This window comes from Lathyrus oleraceus, chromosome 6, assembly GCF_024323335.1.
Source record: "Lathyrus oleraceus cultivar Zhongwan6 chromosome 6, CAAS_Psat_ZW6_1.0, whole genome shotgun sequence".
NCBI classification, from domain to species: Eukaryota; Viridiplantae; Streptophyta; class Magnoliopsida; order Fabales; family Fabaceae; genus Lathyrus; species Lathyrus oleraceus.
The window spans coordinates 111,530,741-111,544,790 of NC_066584.1; the positions used below are offsets into that span (position 1 = coordinate 111,530,741).

General features: G+C 34.1%; 1 protein-coding gene across 3 annotated transcripts; it reads right to left on the reverse strand.

Annotated features, from left to right (window-relative positions):
• Positions 1 to 240: 240 nt before the first annotated feature.
• LOC127091944 (uncharacterized) lies at positions 241 to 6,848 on the reverse strand. Of its 3 annotated transcripts, XM_051030690.1 has the most exons (10): positions 6,645 to 6,826; positions 6,295 to 6,499; positions 4,648 to 4,721; positions 3,634 to 3,733; positions 3,124 to 3,176; positions 2,813 to 2,915; positions 2,069 to 2,682; positions 986 to 1,237; positions 856 to 912; positions 241 to 665 (listed from the first exon to the last, which is right to left on the reverse strand). In XM_051030690.1, exons 3-10 carry the CDS (start codon positions 4,696 to 4,698, stop codon positions 450 to 452), a joined length of 1,446 nt encoding a protein of 481 aa, XP_050886647.1. In that variant the 5' UTR covers positions 4,699 to 4,721; positions 6,295 to 6,499; positions 6,645 to 6,826; the 3' UTR covers positions 241 to 449. The 3 variants fall into 3 exon arrangements, with proteins under 3 accessions (XP_050886647.1, XP_050886648.1, XP_050886646.1); XM_051030691.1 differs by lacking the exon at positions 6,295 to 6,499 and having other exon boundaries at positions 2,069 to 2,652; positions 6,645 to 6,848; XM_051030689.1 differs by lacking the exon at positions 6,295 to 6,499 and having other exon boundaries at positions 6,645 to 6,847.
• Between the last annotated feature and the right edge of the window lie 7,202 nt (positions 6,849 to 14,050).

Below are 14,050 nucleotides of genomic sequence, written 5' to 3' on the forward strand. Positions count from 1 at the left end.
GGAACCTAAAGTTTTTAAAATGCAATATTTTTATATTTTGATTTGACACGGCAAAGTTAAAAAAAAAGTATTCAATTTCTAAAATTATTCTTTTCCAACCAAAAAAAAGGGTTAAAAAAATTTAGTTTCTACATCGAAAAAAATAGTTAAGTTTAAAGGAGTTTTTTTAAAGAAAATGCATTTCATCCAACAATATCAAGCAGTCAGAAACAATATGATAAACCTCTGCAAACCTTAACATAATACTGAAGGGGTTTGGCATTAAAGTTGCAAACATCTGTAAGCTAACCAACGATTCCTTAAAGTTTACAATTAAAAATTTCTATGCCTCTGTAGATATACAAGCAGAAATTACTTGAAAGTACAAAATTGTGCAAATGTTACCGAAAATTCAGCAAGATTCTTTTGACTATGATTCACTGGACAGTTTTACACATGAAGTTTTGCTTCTAAGTACTACACTTCTTCCTACGAACATTTCTTCTACCAAGACTAACAGAAGAACCACTGCTTTGACTGGCAGTGCCAGAAGATCCGACTTGGCTATCAGACGATCTCTTTGAGTTTCGTCGCTTTGGGTAAGGGTGAATTTTAGCCAGTTCCAGCACTCGGCTTGCCAAACTGACAGGTAAGGACCGCGGGGTAATCTTGTCATTTTCCTCACCCTACAATCACCAAATGATTGTTTACATCAACTTATCCTCAATAATTTACATCAGAAATATAGCAGATTTACAGAAATAGCTTTGTGAAGTACCATGTCACTTTAAGTATTAGTACCAAATGTAGTGCCTATGACTGGTGAATATCAGATTAATAGAATAAAGTTTCAGGAAAGGAAAATAGAAAGTTAACCTCTTTCTGGATGAATTTCTGTGCAGAACTGGCTCGGAGAAGGTTACGCCACTTGTCCTGCATAAATCATATTTAGGAAACACATTTGGAAGAAAGGTTACAACTGAATATGTGAAGTTCGGTAAAGTACCCTGATATCTGTGGGAGTTCGGTAGCCTGAAGCCGAAAATAAAAACCTCTGTATATCAGTCCATCGACCAACTCCATATTCAGATATGCCATCAACCAACTTCGTCACTTCAGCAGTTGTCCACATCCTTTGATGCTTTCTTCGATCTTTTGAACTACTTCTTTTTGGTGCCGAACGTTCATCCTCAAACTCTTCCTCAAACTCATCATCAAACTCCTCCGAAGAAAAAGGCTCATTGTCATACTCAAGTTCCTACAAAAAAAATTGGTTAATCGAAAAATGCAGAATAATTTAGACAGGCGGACTTAGACAAATATTGTAAGCAATCGTATTAATATGTGGTTATCATCTCTAAACATACATTTCACAACATATGAACAACTTAATCAGATGTATGAAAAACATACATGCTGTTACCATGGAACCATTCCATTCCAATTTGTCCAATTACAAAATCAATTCTAGACATTCAGAACTGCGGAATCTATACTTGAATACCATGCTTTAATGATACAACAATGTACTACCACAGTTAAGATAATTAATATTCCTCTGCAACTGCAAAAAATATGTACAGGGAAGCCAGGCACCACTTCGAGCAAAGAGAGGAGGGAGGCATAACAAAGCAAATTCATGACAAACATAAAAATTAAAACAAACTTCACAAACCAATACATTAGGAATCAGTAGAGACTAGATTTACCAGGAAAACAACTTGACAAATAAAATTTATATATGATTCGCAATGACCATCAAATATGGTTATTGTGAAGAAATATGGTTGGACCTAACTAAACCCTATAAAACCGGTTGGTAGAGTGAGGACTGCCCCCACTTATAAACCCCACTTATAAACACATGTTCAGGTCATATATTATCCGACGTGGAACTCGTAACAGTTATCATACAAAAGTATCCAAAACCAGGAGATAGAAAACATATAACTAAAAAATACATAATTATACAGATACAACTAAAGAATATTTGTCTCTATCCCTATCTGTGACTTCAAAGGGAAGGAGGCTATTCAGAAAAAATCTTCATTTACTCGACAAAATAAATGCCCCAAAAAGAAAAATGTACCTCTTTCTTTGGCAGCTTCTTACAGCGTTGCAACTCGGTAGGCGTTACATCACTATTACCATTACTAGACTTTTCGCTTGGAATATTCTTCAATCCTTTAATTTTTGTAAGTTCATTACATGATGACAGACTCCGTCGTTTGTATTTTGCACCTGTAGTAGGTACTTTTTCTTTTGACCTCAAATTTGAAGATTCTTCAATATACCTCCGAGTAGGCTTTCGGAATCTCTTCTCTCTAGGTGGAGCAGATTGGCAATTTTCAACAGTAACATTTTCTGTCTTACAGGACAACATACTGCCACCTAAAGGATAACCATTATTCAGCTCATGCAGATGCTGTATATCAAGTGAAATGTTGTACATGCAACCTACATTTGATGGTTGACTTGGATTGTTCATGAAGACACCATGTGTATCATGGGTGACTGTTTCATCTAGAGATTCAATTTTGCAATCAGATTGCATACTATTGGGTGCTTTTGCTGATTCTGACATCCCACCAGCAGTGCTACTTCCACTTAATCCTGGAGATTGACTTTCCGAATTTGAGTTTTCCAAAAGTGAGTCTTCATAAGCACCAGGGCCTAGTAACTCAACTTTGGCAAAATCAAAATCTAAAGATCGGAAAAAAAATTATAATGTGAAAAACAGAAAGGAGTAACTAAAAAGAGGAAGTAGAAACTAATCCTTTTTCCTATGAAAGCATCATAGAAAAGATAGTGTTGTGACAGTTGATAATCTTACCTAAGAAATACCCTCCACATACATCAGTGAAACCATCAGTTCCTTCAAGATCATTGATGTCAACATCATCCAGGAATCCCTCGTCCAGGAATCCATCAAGGACCTAACAGTATATTTTATCAAAGATATTCACATCCACACAAGGACACAACAGTTTAAACAGAAGCAGGGAAATATCATGCAATTGACATTAGATTAGGCACAAGGATACACTCAAGCAACAAATAATTAATATATGCAGATTAAATTGAAAAGTACATGAACTACTAGCTTCAATATCACTCCAACAGTAACCGAGTTTAGACAAGTACCTCAAATTCCAAATCATTCTTGTCATTCAAAGCTGTATCAGAAGCTAAACTGCCTGGCGAACGTAAGAACGCAAGGGTGAGATATAACATCAAAAGCAAATAGGAAAATTACTACCAAAGCTTGAAAGAAAATATCATAAGAAAATGCCAACACAGCTTTATCAACCATAAGAATTATCAACCAAACATGACACTTTAAATGTAAAGAAAATATTTGATTGTTCGAAGATGCAACATTAGTTCTGAACTCTTAAGCAATCTCCATTGATAACGCTAAGGCTCTCATTAAACTAGCTTAGTTCTTCCATTTTTCACCTTACTATTTTACTTCATTTATCCCATTGTTCAGCAACAAGATACAGGCCAAATAAAAAAGATTAACACAAATGGTCAAACTAAAACTCCATTTACTAATAAATGGACTTCAAGTGACAGAATCAAAAAGAAAAACTTTTAGTCATTTGAAAATTCAGAATCATAAATACTTATTCTCGGTAAAATACAACATACCATCCAATGAAACATGATCACTTCTAGGTTCTTCAAGCAAATGCTCAATTTCCATTTCATCATCTTGAAGGGAAGGCACATATGATTCATCCACCTGAACCTAGGAAAATTCAAAAGGATTTCATAAATAATATGCCTTAAGCACTACCATGTTGACACTTCCAGTTTATTTAAATAGCAAAAGAAGTCAATAAGAATAAATGACATAAATATACACAAGTGTACACACATAAACAACTTAAAAACACTTATTTCAAAATATGAAGCTTGCAAAGATCTATCTAGTATATTGAATTAAGACAAAACACTAAATTAAACACTCATTTTTCACATTGTGCATATATATGGACCCTACAATATAGAGCAGCCATATAAGTTGAATAAAATTCCCTACATGACTATACACCATCGTGCATACTTCAACAATCTCCCATGACACATTTTCCAAAAATAAGCTCTAACAAATTAAATAAAGTTCTCAAAGTATAGAAATGATCATAATCTTTAGCCTCAAATAGCATATTAATGTTGTACAATCATAAGTTTTTTATTGCATACCCAAACACGTGAAAATTGGAATAGTCATCAGAACACATGAATCACAGTGATGAATTAATTCGATCCAGGAAATGAACGAAAAGAGCTGCTATCGTAGACCCACTTAATCCAAAAATAATGTATAACTTGCAAAATTATATACAGTTACGACTTACTAGATAATCATAGATGAACAACTTAGATACTTGCTCAAATGTGGCAAAATATGGGGAAATGGGAATAAATATGATAGGTTATATGCACTATTGTCAATAGTGAATTGCAGAAAATAGGCAGTTTGTTTAAGTTCCGCTACAAAACAGTGCTATAGCACTTCTATAGCCACTATTTGACAACATTTTGTATTAAATAGTGCATTGAAGAACAATAGCAATTCGTTCAAATTCCGCTATTTAACAACATTGGCTATACGATCAATTAGCGTAAAGGTGTGAAAATAATAACTAAAATTCTTACTCTTTGGCATTTCATATTGGAACACTTCCGCAGATATTCTTCCCGATCCATCGCATACTCTCTTGAATATTATCCTACAATTTCAGCGTGCATTAGTTTACTCTTTTTTCTCCTGTTTGTACGTACTCCCGCATAAAATAATTGTTTATGACAAGAACAGAAGCATGCTATAACATCAACATGTATGTGTGCATAACTAAAAATGCAAAATAGCACTCATGTGTAAAAGGTAATATACATTACATGCGTATACAAACAGGAGGGCAGAAACTTGGAAATAATAACCAGTCGCATTAAAACTGTTTGCATAAACTTAAATGAAATGCCAAAAATGAAGAAATATTTCAGACTAGCTAATCTGTATATGCCAAGACAAAAATGTGTGTATACAAATTTTGTATTATAGTGTTTTTATGGCCCTGTAAGGCTTAAACCTGATTACATGGGATTAAACACCGTTTCCCACTAACCCAAGATAACCCTCTTCTATGCGAAGGACCCACCTCTGTAACAGCATTTCTGCCGTATTACATCGGGAGGACCTACTCACGCACCAGCATTCCATCTACAAAAACAAATCTATGGATCCTAGGTGTGGCATCTAACGATCCATCCACTTTACCCTAAGCATGCGCGCTTATCTGAGCATCAATACATCTTGCAGGGATAGCTCCTGTCCTCAATCACTTCCAGCCTAAGCATGTGTGCTTATCTGAGCATCAATACATCTTGCAGGGACAGCCCGCGTCCTTAATCACTTCAAGCCTTTATTGCCATAGCAGGACATCACTAACTCTAATCATCAGAAGTGAGATAATAAAAAAAATCCATTATGGAATTTCAGATCAGTATCCGTGCAGTAAATCTAGTCCATAAGCAATACTGTAAACTGGTCTCCTCGAATCAAGAGTACATACCACAGAAAAGCTCACCTATTTCACTTCTTAAATAATTCCCAGGAAGCCCTCTGACTTGATTACCCAATTCACAATTTTCATATCTCGGATTACCTACTAGCTATTTGTCAGTGTTTTTCTTTTCAAACAAAATCAATGGATTCTAACAACATTTTACCCCCAGCATACAGAGACCACACAGAAATACTACATACACAAAACTTATTGATAATCCATTTCTTGCTCAACAACTATTCCCTTCCTTGTCCCACCCATAACATTTTTTGAGTATCATTTTATTCCACTAAACTGTAAGTGTTAGACAATGTAGTTCCTTAGATTTATGAAATGCAAAATTAATCCCTGAAATTGAAAAACATCATCAATCAATCTAGTCTCTGTCATCAAATGTAGTTAGAAATATTGTGCTGACACATTGCTTAGGCTGCGCGATCAGCCAAAACATGTTTACAGAAATCTGTTTAATCCTATGATAAATCTATATCTCGCTAACCAGATTCATCAGAATTTATCGAGAATGACTAAATCGATCGACAGTTATTAATTCTAGATACTACATTTACCAAAAAGCAGTCCCCTTACAAAATCGAAGATCAAAATACAATTAAATTTTTTTGCTTCATACAACACACTCAGTCACACTAAGACCTACTGAAATAACCACAATCATCTCTGCTAATATTAAATCACATCAATAACTACAAACATAATCCAGATTAAAACTAAGTACCGCAATAAAAAACATGATATCCCATATTGAAAAAAAAAGCAATGCTAAAGGAAGCTTTCAATTGACAGCATTATGCAAAGAACATATCAATAAACATCATCGCCAGCTACATGTTTCTCGGAAAAATGTCAAGGCTCCGATGAGTAAACAGTGAAAAACAATACTGTGCTGCGGTAACGAAGCAATCGATGAGTAAACTGAAAAACTGCATGCAAAGTTAATGAGATAGTAGAAACGAAGAACGAAATCGAAATGTAAAGAAAAAAACCTCGAACCAATCGATCCGTAAACAGAGAAAATAAAATACGAAAGGATAAAAATTAATAACAGAGTGAAGATCGAGATCTAACCTTAGAGCGGAAACGAGAGAGAAGATGAAGAACTAGGTTTTGGAAATGGAATCTCTCACAGTGGTGAATTGAAGAGAGAGAGTGAGAGAGTGAATGTTCGAAACCGAAAAGAAAAATAAAGGTTAAAACCGCCAAGAGGCGACACGAAACGGAGCGATGCGAGACGCTGTGTTTTTATTCGATGGGAATTGGAAATAAATAAAATGTGATTTTAATGGTTTTAATTTTAGTTTTTTAATTAATTCAGTCAAAAAGATATTCTACTGTTTATTTATTTCTTTTTTATGATTTTTTTGTTAACCCGGTTTTTATCGAGATTGTGCTATTCGAGTGGCTGAGGAAGGACACGTGGAGGAGATTCAGTGGATTTCACTGTGGTTGCTTTGTTACGCGCGGCGCTGTAGACTGTGGTCTTCTCTCTGTCTTAATGCTGTCAAACGCTTACACCATTTGACTCGACGAGTTATACGACGTCGTTATGAGAATTTTTCTCGACTGACAGTGTATCTTTCACTATCAACTTAACATTAGCGGCTTCTCATATTCTTAAGTAACTTTAATACTAAAAATAAATAAAAAAATTATTAATAATAAAAAAAAATATAATATATATATATATATATATATATATATATATGACATTGCAAATAAAAAATACTTCAATTTAATTTCTTTTTATTAATGATAAACAAAATAACAACAAGCAACAAAAATTCATTAAAAATTGATATTTAAAATTTTAATGTAAAGTTTTAAATTTTATAGAATATAATATTTAATATACCAAAATATTATATATTATGAAAAAACAATGACCAATTAGAGATATATAAAAATATATAAATATAATTAAAGTAATAAATTATTTAAAATAGTCAAATTTTTATGCTTAAAAATCGTAGTAATCTTTTTATCAAAATTATCATTATGTGTTGTTTTTTCCTTAATTTTTTTATTAAATTAGTGGTATTTAATAGAATAGAATGGTGGAGAATGAAATGAAATCTGATTCCATTTTTTAGATTTGTAAATAATTGATGAACCAAATGAAATATTGTCAAATTAAAAAAATATATATCCAAACAATAAAATAAAATATTTGATGCATTCTACTTCGTTCCATGTTGGTTCAATTTGTTTCATTCATCGAACTATATTTTGGTACATGGTGTTCGAGTCCATCAATTCAAAGATAACATAAATAATTATAATTCTTGAGAGGAAGAGTTTTTTATCAAAGTTATTTTAATGTAGTTGAATTTAAAAACATGTCTTTTAAAATTTGATGATTACAATTTCTTTAAGAAATCATGTATCCTATACGCGAAATTGACGAGGTTAACCCCTCGAGTTAGATAAGATTTCCCTCGAGTTAGATAAGATTTTAATGGATGGCAAAGCTCTCCTTCAAAAAAATTTAACACGGTTGTATGTTCAAGGTCGATTTCGAACTCAAATATTAAGATAGGAGATATCCCTTACAATATCATCCAAATGCTCTTGGATTTGGATATGATTACAATTAATTGACATTGTAAAATATTTATATATTATTAATGTATAAAAATTAAAATTTTAATTGATATGCATTGAGAAGTCAAATTTAATTGTTAAATTTTTATATTTATATGACTTTTTTTAATAACATCTAAAATATTGTTTTTTTCATGGTTGTGATGCATTAATCATGCATACCAATTAATCTTATAAATTAATTTTTATTTTAAAAAAAATCACATCAACATACTAATAAAAATATAAGTATGTATGTGTCTCTAACGAGAGATTTGATTCCTTTTGAAAAAGAGATCTCATAAGATAATTTTTGTACTAAAAAAATATTTAAATATATTTAATAATATTTGATTTTTATTTATTAATTTTATTAATTTGTGGTTAGAGTTTTTATCTGTTTCGATTAGATTACTCATATTTTTTTAGTAAATACAACTATTTAAAAAAAAGTTGATTTCATAATAATTATATTTTATCTTCCATTCAAATAATTAAAATCGTTTTTAAGGAAAATTTTAATATTTTTTCAATCTTCTTTATTTTTTACTTTTTCAATTGTTATCATTTTTATCTCTTCTCTTTTTTCTTTTTTTCTTTTTTTCTTTTTTTCTTCATTAACTTTATTATCTTTATTCTCTATTAATTTTACTTTTTAAATTTAAATTAAGTCTCTTCTAAACTAATTTAATTTAAAGTAGAAAACCATTTTAATTCTTATATCTCTATTTCTATTTTTTAAATTTTTTTAATATTTAATAATATAAATATTTATTCTTTAATTACTCAGGAAATATTTATTATTAACTAAATCTAGTTTTAGCATTTCAAACAATTAACCCTCCCTCCACTTTTACACACGTAGCATTGATGATTGCGATAAAAATAATAATTTTAATTAAATGGAAATTGTGATTAAGATATTTTAATATTTAATAATATTTTTAACTAATTTAAATTTTGGAAAAGCATTTCGGGCATAAAACCCAAAAGTGCAATAACTCTCCAGTCCAAAAGTGCATACAATGATTTGTTAGTGTAGACTATATAAACATTAACAACAAGTATACTAAAAACGATGTGGGACTTCCAATAATATTATTATCACATTTTTCATTCTTTTTATCAAAGTAGAACCATGTCTTTACATGTTAACAACTAATATACAGCTTCATTTGTTGTCATATCCAACTTTTAACAACTCGCCTGTGATTCAATAGATTCGGCTTAGAGAAAGTGATGATTAGTCTAATAACTGCTTACAATGTAGGTGTACTATCCCGAGAAAAGGTGTGGGAAATTCAAAGCCAATATACATGCAACTGCTCTCCCATATTTTACGCCTTAAAGATATTTGGATTGTTATTATCGATTCACCATATAAAGAGCACATGCGCCAATTTCAAGTACACTATTTCTAATTCAAACTTTACTCACTTATTTATCTCGCATACTGACTAGGACGTTAGAGTGTTAATTCTGGAGGTCTGCCTTTTCTTCATCGCAAGCTCATATCCATTGTTGCACACTACAACCTCCATTCTCTGATTAATTCTAATTTTATAACGAAACAGTGTCACCTTCTTTGAGTCACTTATGATTCCTGTGTTTTCCATAATTGTACATTCTTACTTTGATTCATTGATTCAAAGCTCTCTCAACCTATCGGATCAGAGTTCCTAAGATAAAACTTCAGATTCGATGTCTTCGATATATTCCGGTAGCATATCTACTCTAATTCTCATAATTTTTTAATCTCTGATCTCAAAATCCTCCAAAGATGATTAGATCTAAAGTCATTTTTTTATCGCTTTATGTGAAGTAGACACCAATGTTACCGCAAGAAATCAGTTGCCTTTTTATCCTCCTCGAGTCAATGCATGTCAAAATATTGTTAATATTCCATTGCATCCAAATCTACTCCAAACTCCCCATATTGTATGATCTGCTCCGTAGATCCGACAATATGAGCCTTCGCTCAAAGCTCTAGTATCACCACCAACCTCAAGACTTGAAGCATTGTCTAGTCTCCATTTGTTACAGACTAACCTTGAAGTTTAAAATGTTAATGGGTTGTTAAACTATATGTATAATATAGTTTGGCAACAAAACTCGCAAACAATATAAGATAGATTGCTTCGTTTGGAAACACAGTGCAAAAGTCAGTTTTAGAAGAAACGAAACAATCGTCCCTGAATCGACCACGTCACAAGGGATGCAATTTAGATATCTCCAAACCACTTGAGAATCAAGAGGCAAAAAAACTCCCCCCATAATTCAGGGGGACGTCGGGGAAGTCATGTTCTCATTGAGGAACAAATGGATAAACTAATAAAAAACCCGGAGAAGCATGCCTTATGTTTTTGTGAAGCGAATTTTTGAGCATAAATTTGAGCTATGGTTGGGGAGTCAGGGTCAGAATATTCTGGGTCAGAAGAGATAGAAACATAAGGGGGTGAGTCTGGTCCTGAGGATGATGAAGAGGAAGTGCTTTGGTGGGTTTGTGCAGGTTTATAGGGAGGTATGAAAGTACGGGCGATATTTAAAACTGGTGTAGGCTGAGAGGTTCTGATGGTTGAAGGTGGGATTTCAGAGGTTGTATAGATGGGAGGTGTTGTAAGAGGATTAGAGGGAGGAGTAGAGGAAACCATCGAAGGTACAGAGGTAAGGGGAGGAACAGACATACCAGAAGAACTTTTTAGAGGAGCTGAAGATCTGCTTCCAGAAGCTTCTCCAATTCTTGCCTTCTTTGCCTGAGATGCTACCTTCTTCTCAGAGAGACCTCTCTTGTATCTGACGAAGTCTTCTTCTGAATCCAGACAGTCGTCGAGGCTGAAGTCAGAGATGTCAACACCTTCATCCAGCAGACGATTAAGATAGATAGCAACCGCATCTCTGGGTTCATTCTTGAAGAACCTGGCAAGGCCATGAGGCATCTTCCTCTGATCTTTCAAACAATCCCAGGATGTGTCCAGAGTGGGTTTGACTTGAATCTTCTTGATTATTCCCATACTCTTGAGATTTCTGGCGTTCAGAGGCTTCCCAACATCTATTGCCAGATCATCCATCAGTTTGGTCTTTTCCAGATGATTTACCAGTCCATTCTCAATGAAGACATCAGATAACAATCTTCTCAGAGGAATGTAGGATCTGGGCTTCATATTGTTTCTGGTTTCTCTGACAGAATCTCTCAGATATCTGAAAAGGAGAGCAGGGAGGCAGATCTTCACACCCTTCTGAATGCAATACAGAATGCATTTCTGGTCTGCATTGATGTAGTCAGAGGAGTTAGAGGCTGGACGGTGGTGAATAGTTCCCAGAATGATCTTCAGCCACACTCTGAGGTTCTGATGCAGCTCTTTGTTCTTTGAAGGATTTCCTTCAGTGTTGGGTTTGAAGATTGTTGGATTGATTACATCAGTAATGCGCTTTGACCTAGGAGGGATGTTGTAAATCCTTTTTCCTCCAGCTCTCTCCATGTTCAGTAAAGAGGCAATTGATCCTTCAGTAATAACAATCTTTACCCCTAGAACATAGGAGACGATGAAGTGGTCATCTGCATCTGCAAATCTCCAGAACTCCTTGATGAGAAGAGGGTAAACAGGACCATAAAGCCTTTGGAAGTAGTTTTCCCATCCTTGTTTGCGAAACTCTTCAGTAAGATCAACGCCATTTCTCTTCAAGTTGTCGAAATCAACTAGCGATTCACACAACACGTCCAGTCCTTCAAAAGGGGTTGAAAGGTTAATATGGCGTTCACGGTCAAGAACATGGGGTTCTTTGTAAACAGGGGTGATGGTGACGCCTGTAACCGTTGGAGTTGGAATGCTTGAAGTTTGAGCAGTAGAGCTTGATTCCATTTCTTGAGAGAAGTTAAAGACTTGTTGTTGTTGAGCGTCCATGGTGAAGAAGAAGATGAAGATTGAGAGTTGCAGAGAATGCTTCAGAGAGGTTTAGGGTTTTAGAGTGAGTGAGAGTGATAAGTGTGTGAAATGTGAGAAAAGTGTTTATATACTCTAAGTAAAACACATGCAAAACGACACATTAAATTGCGTTAGCACAACGCTCAAGTAAGCACGCTTGGGGGGAAAAATGATTACAGCTAATTAATGAATGTCTAATCCCACAGTACGCACACTGCTCGAGGAGAACTCAAACGTCTGCCTTTTGAATTTCTTTTGACAGCTGTCTAGAAGTTCTAAGGTTAGACGCTCAGAGCTCCACGTGTTGATGTATCTGATCTTCAGGAATACCAAGGGGTTTGTTCTTGGAGATTTCTAACTCAGATATCTTCTTAACTGGTAGAAGTATTTGAGTCAGAGGCAGAAGTGCATTTGTTTTTATCAGAGTCTCATTTTACATTTTCAGATGCCATACTTCACTCAGGGCAATTTTTAATGTTCAGATGTTCTAAGATAAAAAGAAATCTATCTTCAGCTAGAGGCTTAGTAAAGATATCTGCCCATTGATGTCCAGTATCAATGAACTTCAATGTTATTATCCCTTTCTGAACATAGTCTCTGATAAAATGATGTTTTATTTCAATGTGTTTGGCTCTGGAATGTAGAATGGGATTCTTACTTAAACAAATAGCAGCAGTATTATCACAAAAGATAGGAATGTTACTCTCAAAGATTTGCAGATCTTCTAACTGATGCTTCATCCAGAGCATCTGAGTTGTGCACAGTGACGCTGAGATATATTCTGCTTCTGCAGTTGATAGAGCAATTGTTGATTGTCTTTTGCTAGCCCAGGATATCAGATTGTTTCCCAAAAGCTGGCAATTTCCAGAAGTGTTTTTTCGTTCTATTCTATCTCCTGCATAATCTGCATCACAGTAACCCGAGAGTCTATACTCTGATGTTTTCTCATACATCAGGCCCAGGTTAGGAGTTCCTTTCAGATACTTAAGAATTCTCTTAACTGCTGTTAAATGAGATTCTCTAGGATCTGATTGGAATCTGGCACAAAGACAGACACTAAAGAGAATATCAGGACGAGTAGCAGTCAGATAGAGAAGAGAGCCTATCATACCTCGATAGAGCTTCTGACAAACCTTGTTGCTTACCTCTTCTTTTTCAAGAATGCAAGTTGGATGCATGGGAGTTTTTGCAGAGTTGCATTCAGTCATGTCAAACTTCTTCAGAACGTCTTTAATATATTTACTTTGATGGACGTACGTGACTTCTGGAGTTTGATTAATTTGAATTCCCAGAAAGAACTTTAGTTCTTGCATTAAACTCATCTCAAATTCTGCCTGCATTAACTTAGAAAATTCTTGGCAAACAGAGATATTAGCAGAACCAAAAATAATATCATCAACATAAATCTGGCATATCATGAGATCATTATTAAGGTTTTTACAGAAGAGTGTAGAATCAACTTTCCCTCTGATAAAATTTTGTTCCAGAAGAAAATTGCTTAAACGTTCATACCAAGCTCTGGGAGCTTGTTTAAGTCCATATAAGGATTTCTTAAGTTTAAAAACATGTTCTGGAAAGTTTGAATTTTCAAAACCTGGAGGTTGATTGACATACACTTCTTCTGAAATATAACCATTAAGGAATGCACTCTTGACATCCATTTGGTATAATTTGATAGAGTGATTAATAGCAAAAGATACAAGAAGACGAATAGATTCTAACCTTGCGACTGGAGCAAAGGTTTCATTATAATCAATACCTTCTTGTTGACTATAACCTTGAGCTACCAGTCGAGCTTTGTTTCTGACGACTTCTCCTTTCTCATTCAGCTTGTTTCTGAATACCCATCTGGTTCCAATGACGTGAGTGCCTCTGGGTTTAGAAACGAGATCCCAGACATCATTCTTTGAGAATTGATCCAATTCTTCTTGCATAGCTGCCACCCAGTCGTTATCCTGAAGTGCTTCATCA